The sequence below is a fragment of the Erythrolamprus reginae genome, chromosome 1 (assembly GCF_031021105.1).
Source record: "Erythrolamprus reginae isolate rEryReg1 chromosome 1, rEryReg1.hap1, whole genome shotgun sequence".
Classification (NCBI taxonomy): domain Eukaryota; kingdom Metazoa; phylum Chordata; class Lepidosauria; order Squamata; family Dipsadidae; genus Erythrolamprus; species Erythrolamprus reginae.
Genome location: NC_091950.1, coordinates 357415956 through 357433481, shown reverse-complemented (window position 1 = coordinate 357433481; position 17526 = coordinate 357415956). Strand labels below are relative to the sequence as shown.

The 17526-nt window shown below is 37.6% G+C and overlaps 1 protein-coding gene across 3 annotated transcripts in view; it reads right to left on the bottom strand.

The window, feature by feature from the left end:
* The window catches only part of CDC42BPA (CDC42 binding protein kinase alpha), a 164042-nt gene extending 149823 nt beyond the window's left edge, over nt 1–14219 (bottom strand). For all 3 annotated transcript variants that reach the window (XM_070734330.1, XM_070734332.1, XM_070734331.1), the window contains exon 1: nt 12685–14219. In XM_070734330.1, the coding sequence (XP_070590431.1) occupies nt 12685–12862 (178 nt within the window). In that variant the 5' untranslated portion in view covers nt 12863–14219. The remainder of the gene's footprint in view (nt 1–12684) is intronic.
* Nucleotides 14220–17526: the final 3307 nt, after the last annotated feature.

Sequence of the window (17526 nt, the reverse complement as noted above, 5' to 3'; positions counted from 1 at the left end):
ATGCTTTGTCCTTTTACTTAGGTCACAGATTTGCATTCTTTTTATCAAATTAATTTTATTTTGTACAAGTGATCACTAAGCAAGTTGAGCTTGTGCCCAAAAGAGGTCTTAGTGACATGCAGTGCAACATTATCTCAAGCCTAAATCATTACAGGCCTTGTGCTGCAATGAGCTTTTAATGAGACTATCTCCGAAGATAACCTGGAAACAATAGAACAGGGTATTTCTCTGTATTCTGTATAACATGTTATTGCTGAATGAAACTTGCCCTAATTATCTAACATCACATAGCAGCTGAATCTGAGTTAGTTCATTAATTAAATTGATATGTTCATCTACCTCAAATTCATGACTCTTAAAAATGCTAAATGACCAAGAGAAGAAATTGCTCAGTGAGAAGTCACATAAGGACAATTGTTATTTCCTGCTGGAAAGAGATAAGACTAATCAGTTTCACACCTTTGGCTAATCTTTGCCTCCCAACCGCTCCCTTGTCCCCTTAGGATGCTCCTGTCTTGCATATCTCAAAACACTGCAATCAAAGTGCAATTCAAGGGTGGCAGTCATAGGAAAGCTATGCAAGCAGTTTATAGTACTCTCCAGAAATCTCTTCCTATCCATTCTCTCTGCTATGGGAGTGGAAGGGTCAAGCAAAAGAGGAATTGCTACAGAAAGAGAGGAGATTAGAGAAGCTCAGAAGGGTAGCAGAGCCAGTGGGTATTAGGCAGCCAAAGAGGTATAGATGGGAGAAGACAGGCAAGAGGGAGGATTTGAAATTTCTTTCTTTCTTTCTTTCTTTCTTTCTTTCTTTATTTATTTCTCATACAAGTATAGTATTCTAGTATGTATTAACAAAACATAAATATAAAGTAGAGATATAAAGAATAAAAGACAGTAGGATAGGACAGTAGGCACGAAGGTGCACTTTTGCACGGCCCTTACAGACTTCTTACGAAAGGGGAGAGGTCTATTGTAGAAAATGTAAGGTTGAAGATTTTTGGATTGGGGGAAGAAACAACAGAGTCTGGTAGTGAATTCCAGGCGTTGACCACTCTATTGCTGAAATCGTATTTTTTTGCAGTCTACTTTGGAGCTATTGACATTTAGTTTGTATCTATTGCGTGCTCTTGTGTTGTTATTGTTGTTATTAAAGGTGAAGCAGTCACTAACAGGGAGTATGCAGGTGGGCTGCCAAACACCTGAATTCTGATCATGACTGCAGGGCCACTCCAACAAGGGTAACTTTGGACATGGATCCCAAACCCCTTCATTCAGCACCGCTGTAACTTTGGAAAATGTCACTGAATGAATACAGTAAGTGAAGGACTGTTAGCTATTTGCTCTTGAATACAAGGAGAGCAATGAGATTACACTGGCAGCTGGAAAAGGGTCAGGCAAAGGAGTGATGTTCACGGAAATTGCTTATTTTTTTCCCCAACAAACCCCAGCCCCTAAGAAAAGCAGAGGATGGGTTGCCAGAAAAGCAGAGGATGGGTAAACTAGAATTACTGATAGTTTTAAAAAATGGCAACCACATAAATACATAGAAATGACAGTGAAGGTAAAAGCAAATTCACCAATAACAAATCAAAGCAATTATTGTATGGGCTCTGCCACATGAGCCTAATCCCCAGACCTGATGACAGAACCAGATGTTTAAGGCCTAATGAAATGCCAAAGGACTGAGCCTGCTTAATCTGGGGCAATGATATTCCAAAGTGTGGATGTCATGACACAAAAGTTCTTGCCAATGGGTTTCTGGATGCAATTCAAAGGGCTGACATTAAGCTATAATGCCTGTATCATTGGGCTCTCAGGCATTTGTTTGCTTGACTGCCCTCTCCAACTGTTCTATCCTGGCCTACGCAGCTTGAAAACAACGGAGGAATCCACTCACTGATATTCTGAAATCAGTCTTTTTATATATAAAGTCCCATTTTTACAAGCCAAAGTCATGCATGTGATATAATCTTGGCAAGTTTCTCAGCACAGGGTAATTAAAATATAACAGTTCTGCGGCCAGGCTGTTGCCAAAGATCAAAGCTACTGGTGCATTCCTTCATGAGATAAGAAATCTACATTTTCACAGACTTACTAATTATAGCTTCCACGCCTCTCAGCAGACAAGGCACTTTTTCTCCAAGGATTGTTAGCAGGAAAATAATAGGTGGCTAGCTTAACCTGGCTGAGACCTCAAATCATCATTCGACTCCATTGCAAAATGTTGTAATTCCACCCTGAATTACCTATGCGCCACCTTTAAATACCTATAGGAAGTGGTCAACAATTCCCCAGAGTTAACAAACTAAAGACTACTTCCTTTCTCCATACAAGTATTCTTGTCTTTTTCTTAGTCTTCTAAAGTGGGCATCTAGCAAAAGCTCCAGATCTTCCTCCTCCTTCTCTAAGTCAGACTCTACTGTCATTGGCATATCTGCCCCCTCTGGTGGTCCTTCAGGTTCATCCAGATCTATTTCTCCCTCACTCTCACTCTCTGCATCAGCTGGCAACACCACTGGGCCAGGGTACCAAGATGGGCCTGGCTCATCCTCCTCAGAATCTATCATTACCAGAGGTGGACGACGAGCACTCCCAACACCAACTGATACATTCAATATATTCTTTTTGATCAAATTTACTGAGAGTCCACTAGTACTGTTAGAAGGTTGAGAGAGTCGTGAGCAGGTTTTCACTGGTGGTCCCATGTTTTATGAAATAGCCTGTCTCTCAAAGCTATATTAGCATTCATTCTGGTAATATTCTAAAAGCTGATAAAAACAGGTTTTCAGAGAACGTTTTAAGTGTAAGGCTGGTACCATCAGGGATTATCAGCATTATGGTATTTGAAATATACATTCATGTTTTACTGAAGTCATCTGCTAGATTTCTCTAATGTTTATAGTGGGATATAAACTTTGGGGAAATGTATTTCCCACTCAGTGCTGTTTTAATTCCTAGAATTTGATGCTGTTCTATTCAGATCTAAATATAGTTATCTGATTCAAATAGCATGGGTATAAAAAGGCAGTTTTAATATACGTATTAAGCTTCATTCCATGAAAAATTTATACACAGTAACTTTTAGTTAAAAAGGTTTCTTAACTGGCAGTACAAGCAAGGAACAATACTGCTCTGACCGAACAGATTTTTTTTCTCCTTTCTTAACTCTGTATAAAATAACAAGAAACAAAATATTGAAATTATCAAGAGATTGCCTATGGCTGACTTTATTGAACCATAATTAGGAAGTGCTATATTAGAAGTATTTCCTCCAATCGGATACTTTCAAGCAGAGAGTCCCCAATCCCCAGGCTGCGGCTCATTTAGAACTGGATCATGCAAGTGGCAGGTAAGCGCACACATCTGCAATTGTGCGAGTGGTGGGCGCATATGCAAGCACATGAACCCACTGCTTGTGTGAATCCATCCCTTCTCCTGCCCCGCAAAGCCGGAAAATGTTAGGGACTTCTGCTTTAAATAGTATAGACATTTTTAAAAACCTACACTTTTAATATAATTTTAACAGTATTTCTAAAAATCACTCGGAAACTCATATTCTTCCTATGAGTAAAACACAGAAGTGAAAATACTAAATCAGGGGTAGGCAAAGTTGGCTCTTCAATGACATGTGGACTTCAACTCCCAGAATTCCTGAGCTAGCATAATTGGCTCAGGAGTTCTGGGAATTGAAGTCCACAAGTCATAGAAGAGCCAACTTTGCCTACCCCTGTACTAAATTATTCTTTGTACAGACTAGTGATTAAAAAAAAGGTATTGCAATGATGTAATGTAATACAATGACATGAACAATTGAAAAATAGGTCTACAGTATTATCAAAATAGCAGCAGATGAAGTTAATAAAAATATTGACACACAAAATGACAGTCATGGGCATGGTTAGATGTAAGACATTAATTTCATAGAAAGCTTCTTCTTCTACATGCTGTATTATTATCTTTTTAGAAGACAACAGAGAAACAAATGGCTGAGTTTATTTATTTAATTTCTATGGCTGCCCAGCTTATTCAGGTGACTCTGGGTGGCTTACAATTCTTTGAGCTGTAGCCATCCATTCCTGTAAATAAAGATGCTGCTGAAGACAAATAAATAAAAAACCTATGAGCATACTGATGTCCACAAACATTATACATATGTTTATATATGCTTGTAAGCGTGCATGTTTGTGTGCACACATATACACAACACTGAGCTGTAGTATATCTGTTATAAAAATAACAAATAAACATTTTGCAGTTTGTATTTACAATGTGTCAGAATAGAGTTAAAACAAATTAAATTAATGGAGAAAAAGTTATTAATACAAAGAACACCATCCTTTTAAGAAATCCTTGATTTACGACCATTTCTTTAACCACAAAGTTACGGCAGCACTAAAAAAGTGATTTAAGGCCCATCCTTGAAATTATGACCTTCATACTACCCTCATGGTTACATGATTGCGATTCAGGTCCTCACATTTACAATTTTGGCAGCATCCTGTGGTCACAACCTTCACAGATAACTTCTCATAAGCAAAGTCAATGGAGAACTGGCAGGGAGAGTTGCAAATCACAATCACATGATATCTCACTCACTGAGTGATTTGAGATGTCTCGCTTAAATTATTGCTCTGTTTAACAATTTTCTGTTCCTAATTGGGGCCCTCGATCAAGGAATACCTATACAGTACATGGGTCCTCAAACTATGGCCCACCAAAGTCATTGATCCAGACCGTGCAGGACCACAAGGCTGCCCTGCCAACATCACCCTGCCCACCTTCTTACCCTCATGCTGGAGCCAAAAGGTAAGGCCAACAATTTTGGCCTGGAGAATGCTGTTGGAGGTGGGAGTGATAAAAATGGAGTGCACAGATGCCCAAGGAAGCCAAAAAAACGGGCAAAAACTGCCTGTTTTTCACCTCCCCAACTTCAGAAGATAGATAAAGAGAAAGAGAGAGAGAGAAAGAGAGAGAGGGGAGAGGAGAGGAGAGATTTCTCAAGCTCCTTGAGGTTGAAACATAGAAGATTGACGACAGAAAAAGGCCTCATGGTCCATCTAGTCTGCCCTTATACTATTTCCTGTATTTTATCTTAGGATGGATATATGTTTATCCCAGGCATGTTTAAATTCAGTTACTGTGGATTTATCAACCACGTGTGCTGGAAGTCTGTTCCAAGCATCTACTACTCTTTCAGTAAAATAATATTTTTTCATGTTACTTCTAATCTTTTCCCCAACTAACCTCAGATTGTGCCCCCTTGTTCTTGTGTTCACTTTCCTATTAAAAACACTTCCCTTATTTAACTCTTTAACATATTTAAATGTTTTGATCATGTCCCCCCTTTCCCTTCTGGGCTCCAGACTATACAGATTGAGTTCATTAAGTCTTTCCTGATATGTTTTATGCTTAAAAACTGCTGCAAAACTGAGTTTCCTGAAATGGACCATTAGATTCCCAAACAACTGAAAAAATTATCTAGAAAAAGGGAAAGTCAATCAATAGAGCAACATGCAGACAAAAGCAAATAAACACCCCCAAGAGCAAAACAAATTAAAGTTTAATTTGTATGCATTGTTTAATGGATTGTTAAATTGCCCATGCCCACCCAGTCACATGCCCATCTAGTCACGCCCACCCAGCCGGTCCAGTCCCCCAATAATCTGAATTGGCTCCATTTAAAAGGTTTGAGGACTCCTGGTCTATACTGCAAAATAGTATAGAGCTGTAGTGACACAGTGGTTAGAATGTAGTATTTCAAGTTAACTCTGCCCACAGCCAGGGTCCTCATTGGCTCAAGGTTGACTCAGCCTTCAATCCTTCTGAGGTTGGTTAAATGTGGACCCAGACTGTAGGGAACAATACGCTGACTCTATAAACCACTTAAAGAGGACTCTAAAGCACCATGAAGCAATATGTAAGTCTAAATTGCTATTTATAGTTATAAATTAAGATGTTTCAGTTATCCATTTTTTATGTTAAAATAAATCTAAAGAACTACAGATAAAATGAAAAAAATTAGAATATCATGCAAAAATTCATTTGTATTTCAGTAATGCAACTTAAAAGGTGAAACCTAATATATGAGAAACTGATTACATGCAAGGCAAGATAGTTAGAGTCATGATTTGTTATAATTGTGATGATTATGGGATACAGCTCATGAAAATGCCAAATTCTCCTTCTCAGAAAATTAGAATATTACATGTGATTAATAAAACAAGCACTGTACAAAGAACAATATTGGATCTCTGAAAAGTATAAGCATGCATATGTACTCAATAAAGCAATTAATGGCCCAATGCAGCATGGCATGGAAGCTATTAGCCTGTGGCACTGCTGAGGTGCTATGGAAGACCAGGATGTTTTAATAACAGCTTTCAGCTATTCTTCATTGTTTGGTCTCATGTCTCTCATCTTTTTCTTGGCAATGTCCTATAGAATCTCTATGGGGTTCGGTCAGGTGAGTTTGCTGGCCCCTCAAGCACAGTAATCCCATGGTCATTGAACCAGATTTTGGTGCTTTTGGCAGTGTGGACAGGTGCCAGGTCCTGCTGGAAAATTGAAATCAGCTTCCCCATAAAGCTTCTCTGCGGAAGGAAGCATGAAGTGTTCCAAAATCTCCTGGTATACAGCTGCATTTACCCTGGACTTAATGAAACACACTGAACCAACACCAGTAGATGACATGGCTCCCCAAATCAACACAGGCTGTGGAAACTGTTGCATCTCATTTGGAAACCAAGGACCAGACTATGGAGAAGAATGGAGAGGCACACACAGCAAGATGCTTGAGGTCCAGTGTGAAGTTTCCATAGTCTGTGTTGATTTACAATCCATGTTTTATTGATCGCATGTAATATTCTAATTTACTGAGATGGGGTTTTTGGGGTTTTCATGAGCTGTACCCCATAATCATCACAATTATGACAAATCGTGGCTTGAACTATCTTGCCTTGCCTGTAATGAGTCTCTCTCATATATTATGTTTCACCTTTTAAGTTGCATTACTGAAATAAATGAACGTTTGCACGATACTCTAATTTTTCAAGTTTCACCAGTATACATAACAAGCCCAAATAAAACTTTTTGTACTTTTTGTAACATTACAGTTAAGCAGCAGCTGTAAAAATATCTGTCAGGTTTACTTTCATTTGGATTTCACATTGAGCAAAAGACAGGATTAAATGTCCCTTCAGTTTTGTGATTTTATATGGATAATATACCATTCAACAATGGTACCATTCATACAATTCAGCATAAAATATCTTAAATAAAACTTCAGACTCCACATGTAAATTCAAGAAAAGAAAATATTCTGGTCATTTCAATACATTAAAAGTATAAACATCCTAATAATTGATGGAGAAGGAGGGAGAAGCCCTAAGAGTTTAAGAAAAACAGGGCTTCTGATAATGTTTGGTTACAATGTTCGCATCCCTTGTATCTCTTCCAAAGACCATAAAGTAAAACCTTTAGCTAAAGTTGAATGGGCTTTTCAGGTCTTTTTCATTTATTCTGCCTTGACATACTATATTGCCTCTCTCTCCTTCTTAGCCTTCATTTTAATTCCTTCTCATTATTGAAGCAGTTCATAAGCTTTAAATTACTTTTCACTAGACCAATGAGATTTCAATGCCATATTACTGATCTCTCTACTCTCTTCCCTTTGAAATTAAACTATGCCATAAAAAGAGAAAACGGTTCCCAGATTCCCACTGATTCCTAGGAGACATAAGCAGATTTAAAATTTAAAATCTAGATGAACGCAGATCCATTACTATAAAGTCTTTCAATACTGGTCGCCTTGCAGTCAAAATAATTTTCAGAATGAATAACTGTGTATGTACGGATTAGGACTTTCATAATGGTAATATTTTCAAGGCATTTTGTAATATAACTAACTCTTATAAAATTCATCACAGATGAGCTCATAGAAATGGCTACTTCCAGTGCAATCATATGTATATTATTTTTGAATTAAATCCTAGAGAAATATGCAAAGGACTACAGTCTAAGGATCTGAAAAAAGTTCATCATGGAACAGCACGGGGTTTCTTGAAATTAAAACTCAATTATGAAACTAGCAAGTAGCGCCATAGAGATGATTCAGAATATACAGAAGTAAATACAAAACGCTACTTTTAAAATCTTTATAGCTGACATGTCTTTTTCCAGCTTGCTGGATTTTTCAGAAGCTGCTTCCAGCTATCTCTGTATGCATGTGCTCATACAGTCCCAGAGACAGCTAAGTCAGACACTCAGGAATATCTTCCAACACTAAATAGAATTTAGCAAACCCTATGAAGACAAATCCAAAATAAATCTGTAGGTGTGTTGCAGACTAGGCCAAAAAACACTGGAAAATAATATGCTGAAGCTAGTACAGTAATATTCCTAATTGCATGTTTGCTCTGCTAGTTGTTATTCTTACTTAAAATTGTAACTTTAAACTGACAATCTAAAGTTCACATATGGGATACTCCCATTGCTTTCCATCAATTACAATTTAATGCTAAATATTTACAGTACAAGGTAAACCAGATCTTTATTAAATCATATTTATGACTGAGCAAAAATTTAATTAATATGCACATTAAATGTACTAATGTAAATGGATGGAATCTCAAATTAGTTATGTGGTAAATATGTATAAGTAACCATATAAAAATTGTATATCATCCTCCAATCCTGAGGAAATTATAATCATATGAAATACATGCTTAAAATCATCTATTTATATACTGTATTTTAATTTATTTTTTCTGTACTTTGATAAAGTTATCTATTACCAATTCCAATTAAACCCATAAATTTATTAAATTTAAGAAATGGACACAAAATATAATTTCCAGATAATATTATTAAAAGCTACTAAATCTCTATAAAAGACTGAAGTTTAAAATATTCAGAATTAGATGAGTAATTAAGCAGCATTACTGAATTACCAGTGAAATAACAATGGCATAATAATGAAGATACAGTATAATTGTCTTACATTTTAGTTCATAAAATTCAATATAGTTATTAATAATCTTGGTTACTGTATTATACATATTTAATAAAATTTAAACTGATTGAAGTACTCTAAATATATTACAATACATGAATTCTAAGTAGAATTATTTAATACCTTTGGAACAAGTCCTTTTGACATGAATGTGACTAATGCAATAAGATTAAGACTGTAGCCTTTAAAGTTTTCTAACTATAGTTTTCAATTAAAATCAAGATATCCTGCTGATACCTTATCTCATTTTTAAAAGTGTTCTGCATTAAGTATTAATATACTGTACTTTTAACATCTCTTCTCTGCTGCAGTTTTTCATTTTATCTTCTACATCCTGTAATATATTTCCTTACTCAGTCACCAGTGACAAAGTAAAAATAAAGGACAACATACTTAGTCCTTTCACATTTTTCCAGGCTCCATTTATTACAAGAAAGCACTTTTTTAGTCTAAATAATAGTGAAGCCCAAAATAATCCTACATAAATGGGATATATGAAGTAACTATTGTGCAGTGGCTTAACACCAAAATTGTTATATACTGTATTTTCAAGATTGTTCCTCAGAAGGTAAAGCAAATTATAAAAATCGAACTTTTGTCACTTATAGTTCCACATCAAAAACAGTAAGCATTTTTGAATATGTCATTTTCCATAAAAATACCTACATATAACGTACATATACAATCAAAAGTAGATTATGAAAATAATTACATTGGTTAAAAAATAAATTGCCAGTTCTCTGTTTTCCCACCAATTCTGCCATAATAAATACTTACAGGTCTGAAATAATGGAGAATTATAAACTGTATAATTTCCAATGACCAAGCTAAATGCAACTCCTGAAGGAATTCAAAACTGCATAGGAAATTTGCATGGCTATAATGTTAATTCTAATGTTTACTTTAATACATCAATTGATAAAAATATGTTTGAAGATCTCTCCACAGGGAATTGATTTAGCATGTAGTATGAATCCTAAACAGAAAGGGCAACATACCCCGAAGTCCATTCTAAATTAAACATAAACATGAATCCCAGCGACCGATTAGGTCCCACAGAGTGGGCCTCCTCCGGGTCCCGTCAACTAAACAATGTCGGTTGGAGGCCCCAGGGGGAGAGCCTTCTCTGTGGTGGCACCGACTCTCTGGAACCAACTCCCCCCGGAGATCAGAACTGCCCCTACTCTTCCTGCCTTCCGTAAACTTCTCAAAACCCACCTTTGCCGTCAGGCATGGGGAAACTAAACATCTCCCCCTGGGCCCGCTGAATTTATACATGGTATGCTTGTGTGTGTGTATGTTAGTATAGGGTTTTTTTAAACTTTTAATATTTTAATTAATTGGATTATGTATTGGATTGTTTTTTCACTTGTTGTGAGCCGCCCCGAGTCTTCGGAGAGGGGCGGCATACAAATCCAAATAATAAATAAATTAATAAATAAATATTGTTACCTAAATATATCGTCCAAAATACTGTTTTATATGAACATTTCTATACACTTTACAGATAAATTACTGCATTTATATTTACAGATAAATTACTGCATTTTTATTCTTACTGCTGATGATATGTGTCTTATGATTTATGATTGTATTTGATGATTATGATTTATTGCTTGTTGCTTGTATGTGCACTAAGAGCTTATGCACCAGAGACAAATTCCTTGTGTCCAATCACACTTGGCAAATAAAGAATTTTATTTTCTATTCTATTCTATTTTCTATTCTCCTCTCCTCTCTCCTCCCATCCCATCCCATCCTATTCAATGAAGGGACTCCTGCAGACAGTGAGTAAGGGCCATTTCATAGATTTTGTGGAGAGTCCAGTTGTGTTTGATACTGTCCTTCAACTGACAATCAGCAACAGTCATTCTATTAGGCTACCTCAGAGGGGAAAATGGAAAACAGAGCTTCTTCCATCTCCTCTACTAAGTGAGACCATCTTATCAGATACCACCTGTCCCTGAAATGTTTCTGTTCAAGTCTGCCATGAAAACATTGTAAGGCCCAAATAAATACCTAACTTTCCTTCTTTTTCTTTTCATTGTTTGTTCTTGCTTATATGCAAACTACCTTGGAGGTTTTGTGGCAGAAATGTTGTAAGAGTGAACAAAAGTTATGCCAATGCTATGTTATTTATCTTACTGTTTTTTTCCCATCCCGTGTATATGGATGTACAATGCATGTCTGGCACCAAAAAACATGGGAAAAGAAAATAATGTAGAAACTGCAGAAAAAGCATTAATTATTATGTTAATAACAACATATGTTAATATTTTATTTTTCAGCAGTATCCACCCTTAGTGCTTGATTAATGTAATAATTCTGAAAAAAACGTTTTGTGTTTTCCATATGCTTTGGCACTTGGAAAAGTATATACAAATATATTAAATAAAATAATAAAAGTTATTTCATTAAGCTAGAACAACACATTTACTTCCCAAAATATAACAGATATTACAGTCAACATATGTGGTTATTACCACATTAATATTGATATAACTGAAAATCCATTGTCTACTATATAATTATATCCTATACAGTATCCATGAATATGTATGCTTATGTGTGGGCATGTATAGAATAGGCGCTTTATTAAAAATATAAATGAAAACACACACATATATATATATATATTAATGACAACTATGCTGCAATTTTATCAAGCAAGAAATGTTTTCAAAGACTACAAAAAAGTTCAGGGATAACGTCTAAGCAACTGTTAAGTTTGTCATCCTAAAACACACTACATTTCACCCCACCACACTATGCTATACACTAGATCTAGATAACTTTGTGATATTGAATAAACCTGTTTAAAAGTGCAGATAATTTTTTAACTTTCTAAGTATTTTTAAATGAAATATGCATGAGAATTCAATCAGTTTTACTTCTTTTGATTGTGAGATATAAACACAATAGTTTTCTTTCAGATATTTTCATACAAGTATCTTAGAAAAACCACTATATGTTCCCTACCTTCAAACAGTTTGTTGTAAAAATCCTATATCATCCTACAGACCTTTTTTAATCCTTTCAAATATATACAGTATGTTTTTAATGCTCGGAGGTCACACAATAACTATTCTCATGTGACTTCAACTCTTGTAGTCTTAACTATTATGTACTAAGAAGGAAATAAATAACCACCCTTGTCATCATGCCAATATTATCTGGCTACCAATTGTTTGACATTTCAGTTTTCTAAAAGCCTGTTTTATCACTATGGATGGTGAGCAAAAACAAACTTAGATCCTTTGTTTTCTAGCACAGCAAATCAACAGTAGTTTAGAATATATCTTACTTGCACATTCATTATTTTTACATAATACACAAAAAATAGTGATTTCATTATTTCCCCCCAACATACACACATCTCAACTCAAAAAGAGAGTATTTTCTATCATCTTTCTACATTAGGCCTTTAAAAGGCAGGTTTACATAGGCTGACAAGGACCAAGACCAGTTAAAACTCCTTACTCCTTGAAATCAGATATTCCCAATATAAAATTATGTTTACTGATGAATTAAAAGCTATAAAATAGATGCATACCTAACGTATTTATCAACAGCAATACCAATTGATATAAACCACTAGCATAAATATAAGTCACAAAAACATGAACACATTGTGGAGAAACATGCAATTGTTAAGAGTATATGGTCAAACTTACCCCATTCTAGAAACTCCAGAATATTCTTCTCTCTTCTCAAGGGTGAATTATTACATTCATCATAAAGGCAGATGAGTATATCCAACAAGGTTTCCACACTAAAGCATTGCCCATTGGTTTGAGTTGGCCCATCCAAAATAAACTGTTCCAACTGTCTCAAGCGCACCTCTCCAGACATGGCTGCTTCAGTTTTTAACAGACTTTCCTTCTTTATTATTCTGTGCTATCTTTGACAAATCTAGCACATTAGAATATATTACAGTTTATAAAAAGAATTTTGAAAAGTCAGTGCTTTAAAAATGGTGCTGAACGTATAATCCATCTCAGGACAGCAATTCTGAGAACTGCAACTTGGTCAGTCTTTCCACACACACATGTACAATATATACAGAGTATTACAGAAAAATAATTACCCTAAAATCTCTTTTAATAACATTTAAAAGAGAAAATATATACTTTATACATTTAAATAATAATAATTAAAATTTAATCCCAAGACTGAGCCCACTCTTCTGTCATCCATATAGATTTTGAAAGGTCTTCTCCTTCATTCGAAATTCAGATCATGAAACTCAATCCCGAAATGAATCCTTCTGCATCATTAAAGTGTAAAGTCCCCATTCCATTTGCAGCAACAATTCACTTTCAAGCAACCAGAAGCAGAGGAAGAAAGCTATTTGAAGGCGGGAGGGCAAAAAAGAAAAAGCCCAGGACTCTGAAGATCTAGTGCTGGAGAATATCCACCACCTCCACCACCTTCTTCTCCACCTTCTCCGCCACCTCCACCTCCACCTCCACCACCTCTTAGAAAATGCATCAGTGGCAACTCTTCAGAAAGTGGGGAGTGGGAGGAAGAGAGGAAGAGGAAGAAAAGTCCTCGGAAAGAGAATCCTTCCTCTTAGGGCAAGCAGTGCCAATCTCCCATTAAGACTCTTCTTCACCATGCCAAAAAATAATGTATAGCCCCAATTTCCTTAACCTCCCTCCCCAATATATTGGGGAGGGGGAGCATGTGGAGGGGAGGGGGAAAGTCACACCCCTCTTTTAAATCAGGGGGAAAGTAATAATTGTCCTCTCTTAAAATATGGTTATCAGCACATCCAAGCCAAGGGAAGGAAGGTAGGCTGGGCTGGTAATAATCCTAGCAAATCCTCTCCATATCGCTTGACCGTCCTCCAGCTCCTTGTTTCTCCTGACAGGCCGACAGGCTAATTCCCTTTTTTTTTCAATCCATACACATCTCCCATTCGGCTTGCGCGCTTCCTCCAAAAGATGCTGTGCTGCTGCTGCTACTGCTGTTTTCTAGGGCAAGAGATGAAAAGATGCTGCCCGCCTTTGGGTCCACCATGCTTAGGGCATCTTCTTCGGGTGGCGAACAGGAATAGCCTGCACTCCGCCTCCCTCGACCTCCTTCCGCCGTTTCCTCTCCCCCGCCGCGGTTGTTTTCCTCCTCTTCTTTCACCGTCCGCCCTCCTCGACTCCACACACAGCCTCATGCATAAGCTCCGGCTGCTCTCACTGAAGTCACCGGATCCAACATGGCGGCCTCTTCACCCTCCCTCCGAAAGCTCCGGAGCGAGCGAAGCTGCAGAGAGGCAAGCGAGGCTGGAAGCTGTCGGGAATGGCAGGGAAGGGAGGGAGCGAAGAGAGCTGGAGAGATGCTGCTACGGCAGCACGGAATGCAGGGATACAGGCGGACCTGAGGGGGAGGGAACAAGCAACCGCACGGAAACGCCCTGCGGGCTACTGCAGGACCAGGTTGCTAAGCTAAGTTTGAGGCTCCTCTGGCTGCGTCAAAAGGGATCTGTCGCCCAACCAGCGAGAAACAATACCTGGACACACACACACCGCTTCGCCCTTGGGACTTTTAAAACTCTGGGGCTACTTCGCATTTGATCCAGCCGACCGCTTTAAAAAGCGCTTCTCCCACAATTTCTAAACAGTCGCGGTTTGTTCCCTCCCCCGTCTTTGCTGCGTTTTTAAAGGGAAAGTATTTGACGATGGGAAACTGGGAAGAACGCCCATTTTTCTTCCAAAACTATAAAGCTGCCTGTGATACCTATTGAGTGATTGACACTTCGGTACAAAAGGAACGTCTGATGTTATCAACCCTTTGCATCCCGTTTTAAGGGCATGGCGGTTGAAAATGTAGGATTTGGTAGGGTTGGTGACTAACCTTACCTCCTAATGTTAACATTCCCAGGCTACCCATTTATTGAACCTTTTGCTGATGTTCCCTCCAGAGAAGAGAATTTCCATTTTTCCACTTTCTGCTTGTTATCTTTTTAAAACATCAACATGCTTAGATAGGAGCAGAGGTCCAAGTTGTGAAACTCAGCTGATAACTTTGGATCAGTAATTCCTAATTTAGGATCACTACTTCTTCATTGCCTTCCTCATCACACAAGTTTGCAGTGACAATAAAAACAGAGGCAATACAATTTAGGTACAAATATAGGTGCAATATCAACCTATCAAATAACTACAACAAATACTGGCTGAATAATTCCCCCTCTCTTAGTAGTTTGTTCCTGAACTGACTTACAATCACATTTTGTGACTGATGTTCACATGTTGTTCCATAATGCAAAGACTTGGTAAATGCATATATGTAAAGAATGTTATATATAGTACAGTAATACCTCATCTTACGAACCTAATTGGTTCCCGGGGGAGGTTTGTAAGGCGAAAAGTTTGTAAGATGCAACATTGTTTCCCATAGGAAACAATGTAAAATGAATTAATGCGTGCAACGAAAAAAACCCGCAAAAAAACGCCGCCACCCGGCTGTCACCTTTTGAAACAGCCAGGTGCTTCTCAACGTTCTCCCAATGCCGAACCCGGAAGTTTGGCAAAAGTTTGGGTTTGGGTGGCCGCCGAGAAGCCCCGCTGCCCGGCTGTCACCTTTTGAAAAAGCCAGGGGGCTTCTCGGCGGCCTCCTGAACGCCGAACCCGGAAGTTCAGGTTTGGCATTCGGGTTCAGGAGGACGCTGAGAAGCCCCCCGGCTGTTTCAAAAAATGACAGCCGGGCGGCGGGGCTTCTTTGCGGCCTCCCGAACCCGAACTTTTGCCGAACTTCCGGGTTTGGTGTTTGGGAGGCCGCCGAGAAGCCCTGCCGCCTGGCTGTCGCTTTTTGAAACATCCGGGGGGCTTCTTGGCGGCCTCCCAAATGCCGAACCCGGAAGTTCGGGTATGGTGTTCGGGTTCAGGAGTACGCTGAGAAGCCCCCCGGCTGTTTCAAAATGCGACAGCCGGGCGGCGGGGCTTCTCGGTGGTGGGTTCATAAGACGGAAAACGTTCGTAAGAAGAGGCAAAAAAATTCGGAACCCCGGGTTCGTATCTCGGGTTGCTCATATGGCGAGGGGTTCGTATCATGAGGTACCACTGTATTTCAATTTTCAAAAAATATAGTTGGATATATCGTGTTTTGTAGGTTATCTAGTGTTGTCATGCAGACTTCTTTACTCAAAGCATGGCAACTTTTTCTTCTCAATTTGTACATTAAATTATTTAATCAGTTATGGGTCGACCCTATGATTACTATTACAGTAGCTAACTGTCTGAAGCAATGTTTCAAAATCAAAAGTGTCTAGGAATGAAAGCAAGGCTCGTGATATGAAATAACCAATTATCATTGTTAATGAAATCAAATGCCTATGTCATTTATATCAGTATTCAATAATTTTCTCTGAATTACTTTCTTGTAACAAGTTTTTTCCTCAAGCGAAATAGCAACAACACCAATATAATCAAGAGACCTAAACTATTCAGACAATGACTTCTGGGACTAAAAATATCCTTTTTCACATTGCTACTGGCCTGTCCCCTCTTCTACAACAATCAGTCAGGAGGCAGAATACAGATAATGAGACATCTTTGCCCGAGATTACATTTGGGAACTGTTGTCCCACTTTTTCTTCTTACTGCAGATCACTGATCCTGCTCCATTCTCAAAAATTAGCAATTTTTTTACTGCTTCTGGATATGATGGAAATAGTATGAAAATGGGAAGTATCCAAAAAAAATCAGGAGCTATGTACATAGCTACATAGTGGTTACTCATATGCATTCCATAATGTTCCACTTTCAACATGCTAAGAAAATAACAAGCTAACCAATAGGAATTGAATGGCATGGAAGATGAATTCTATGTCCAATTGAGTTTAGTTTTAGATTAGGGTTGCAGTTTAAAGCTGGTTTTCCTTGTTTTCAATGCCATCTATATTATTATCATGAAACAATCAACTTGAAATCTGAACTGATTTGGAGATTTGTTGAAAAGATTGCTTGAAAGATGAATTCTACATTTTAAATGGAATTCTACATTTTAAATGGCAATCTAAGTGCCTCTTCTCAGGAAGCAAAAACGATACCAATAGAAAATATTTGTAGCTCACGGTTGAACTGTGGAGTCCTTGGAGCTCTTTGAATTTGGTTGTTTTCTTGCAAATGAAAATGAGGTTTGTATTCTATTTGTATAGCAATCAAATGATGTGATGAAGACTCTTTAATTGCATGACATATGGACAAACTTAATCATAGTTAAGTAGTTCAGAAGCAGCTTTTGACCAGTGTAGTATGAAAGCTTCAGTTCTTTTCATAAAATGAACTTCATTATTCTGGTTCCATTCTGACTTGTCAAAAACTAGAATAATATTTTTATTATTATAGTGCTGCAAAAGAAGTTTGTAAACACTGTCAGAAACACTTGCCTTGTCTTGCGTTCCAACTTCTGAATTTATTCATAAGCTATCAATTCAATAGCCTTCCAGGGTAAAAAACTGGTTTGCTGGCTTTGTAGCTACCCCTCAGATTCTTTTTCATACATGTTCAGATAGATTT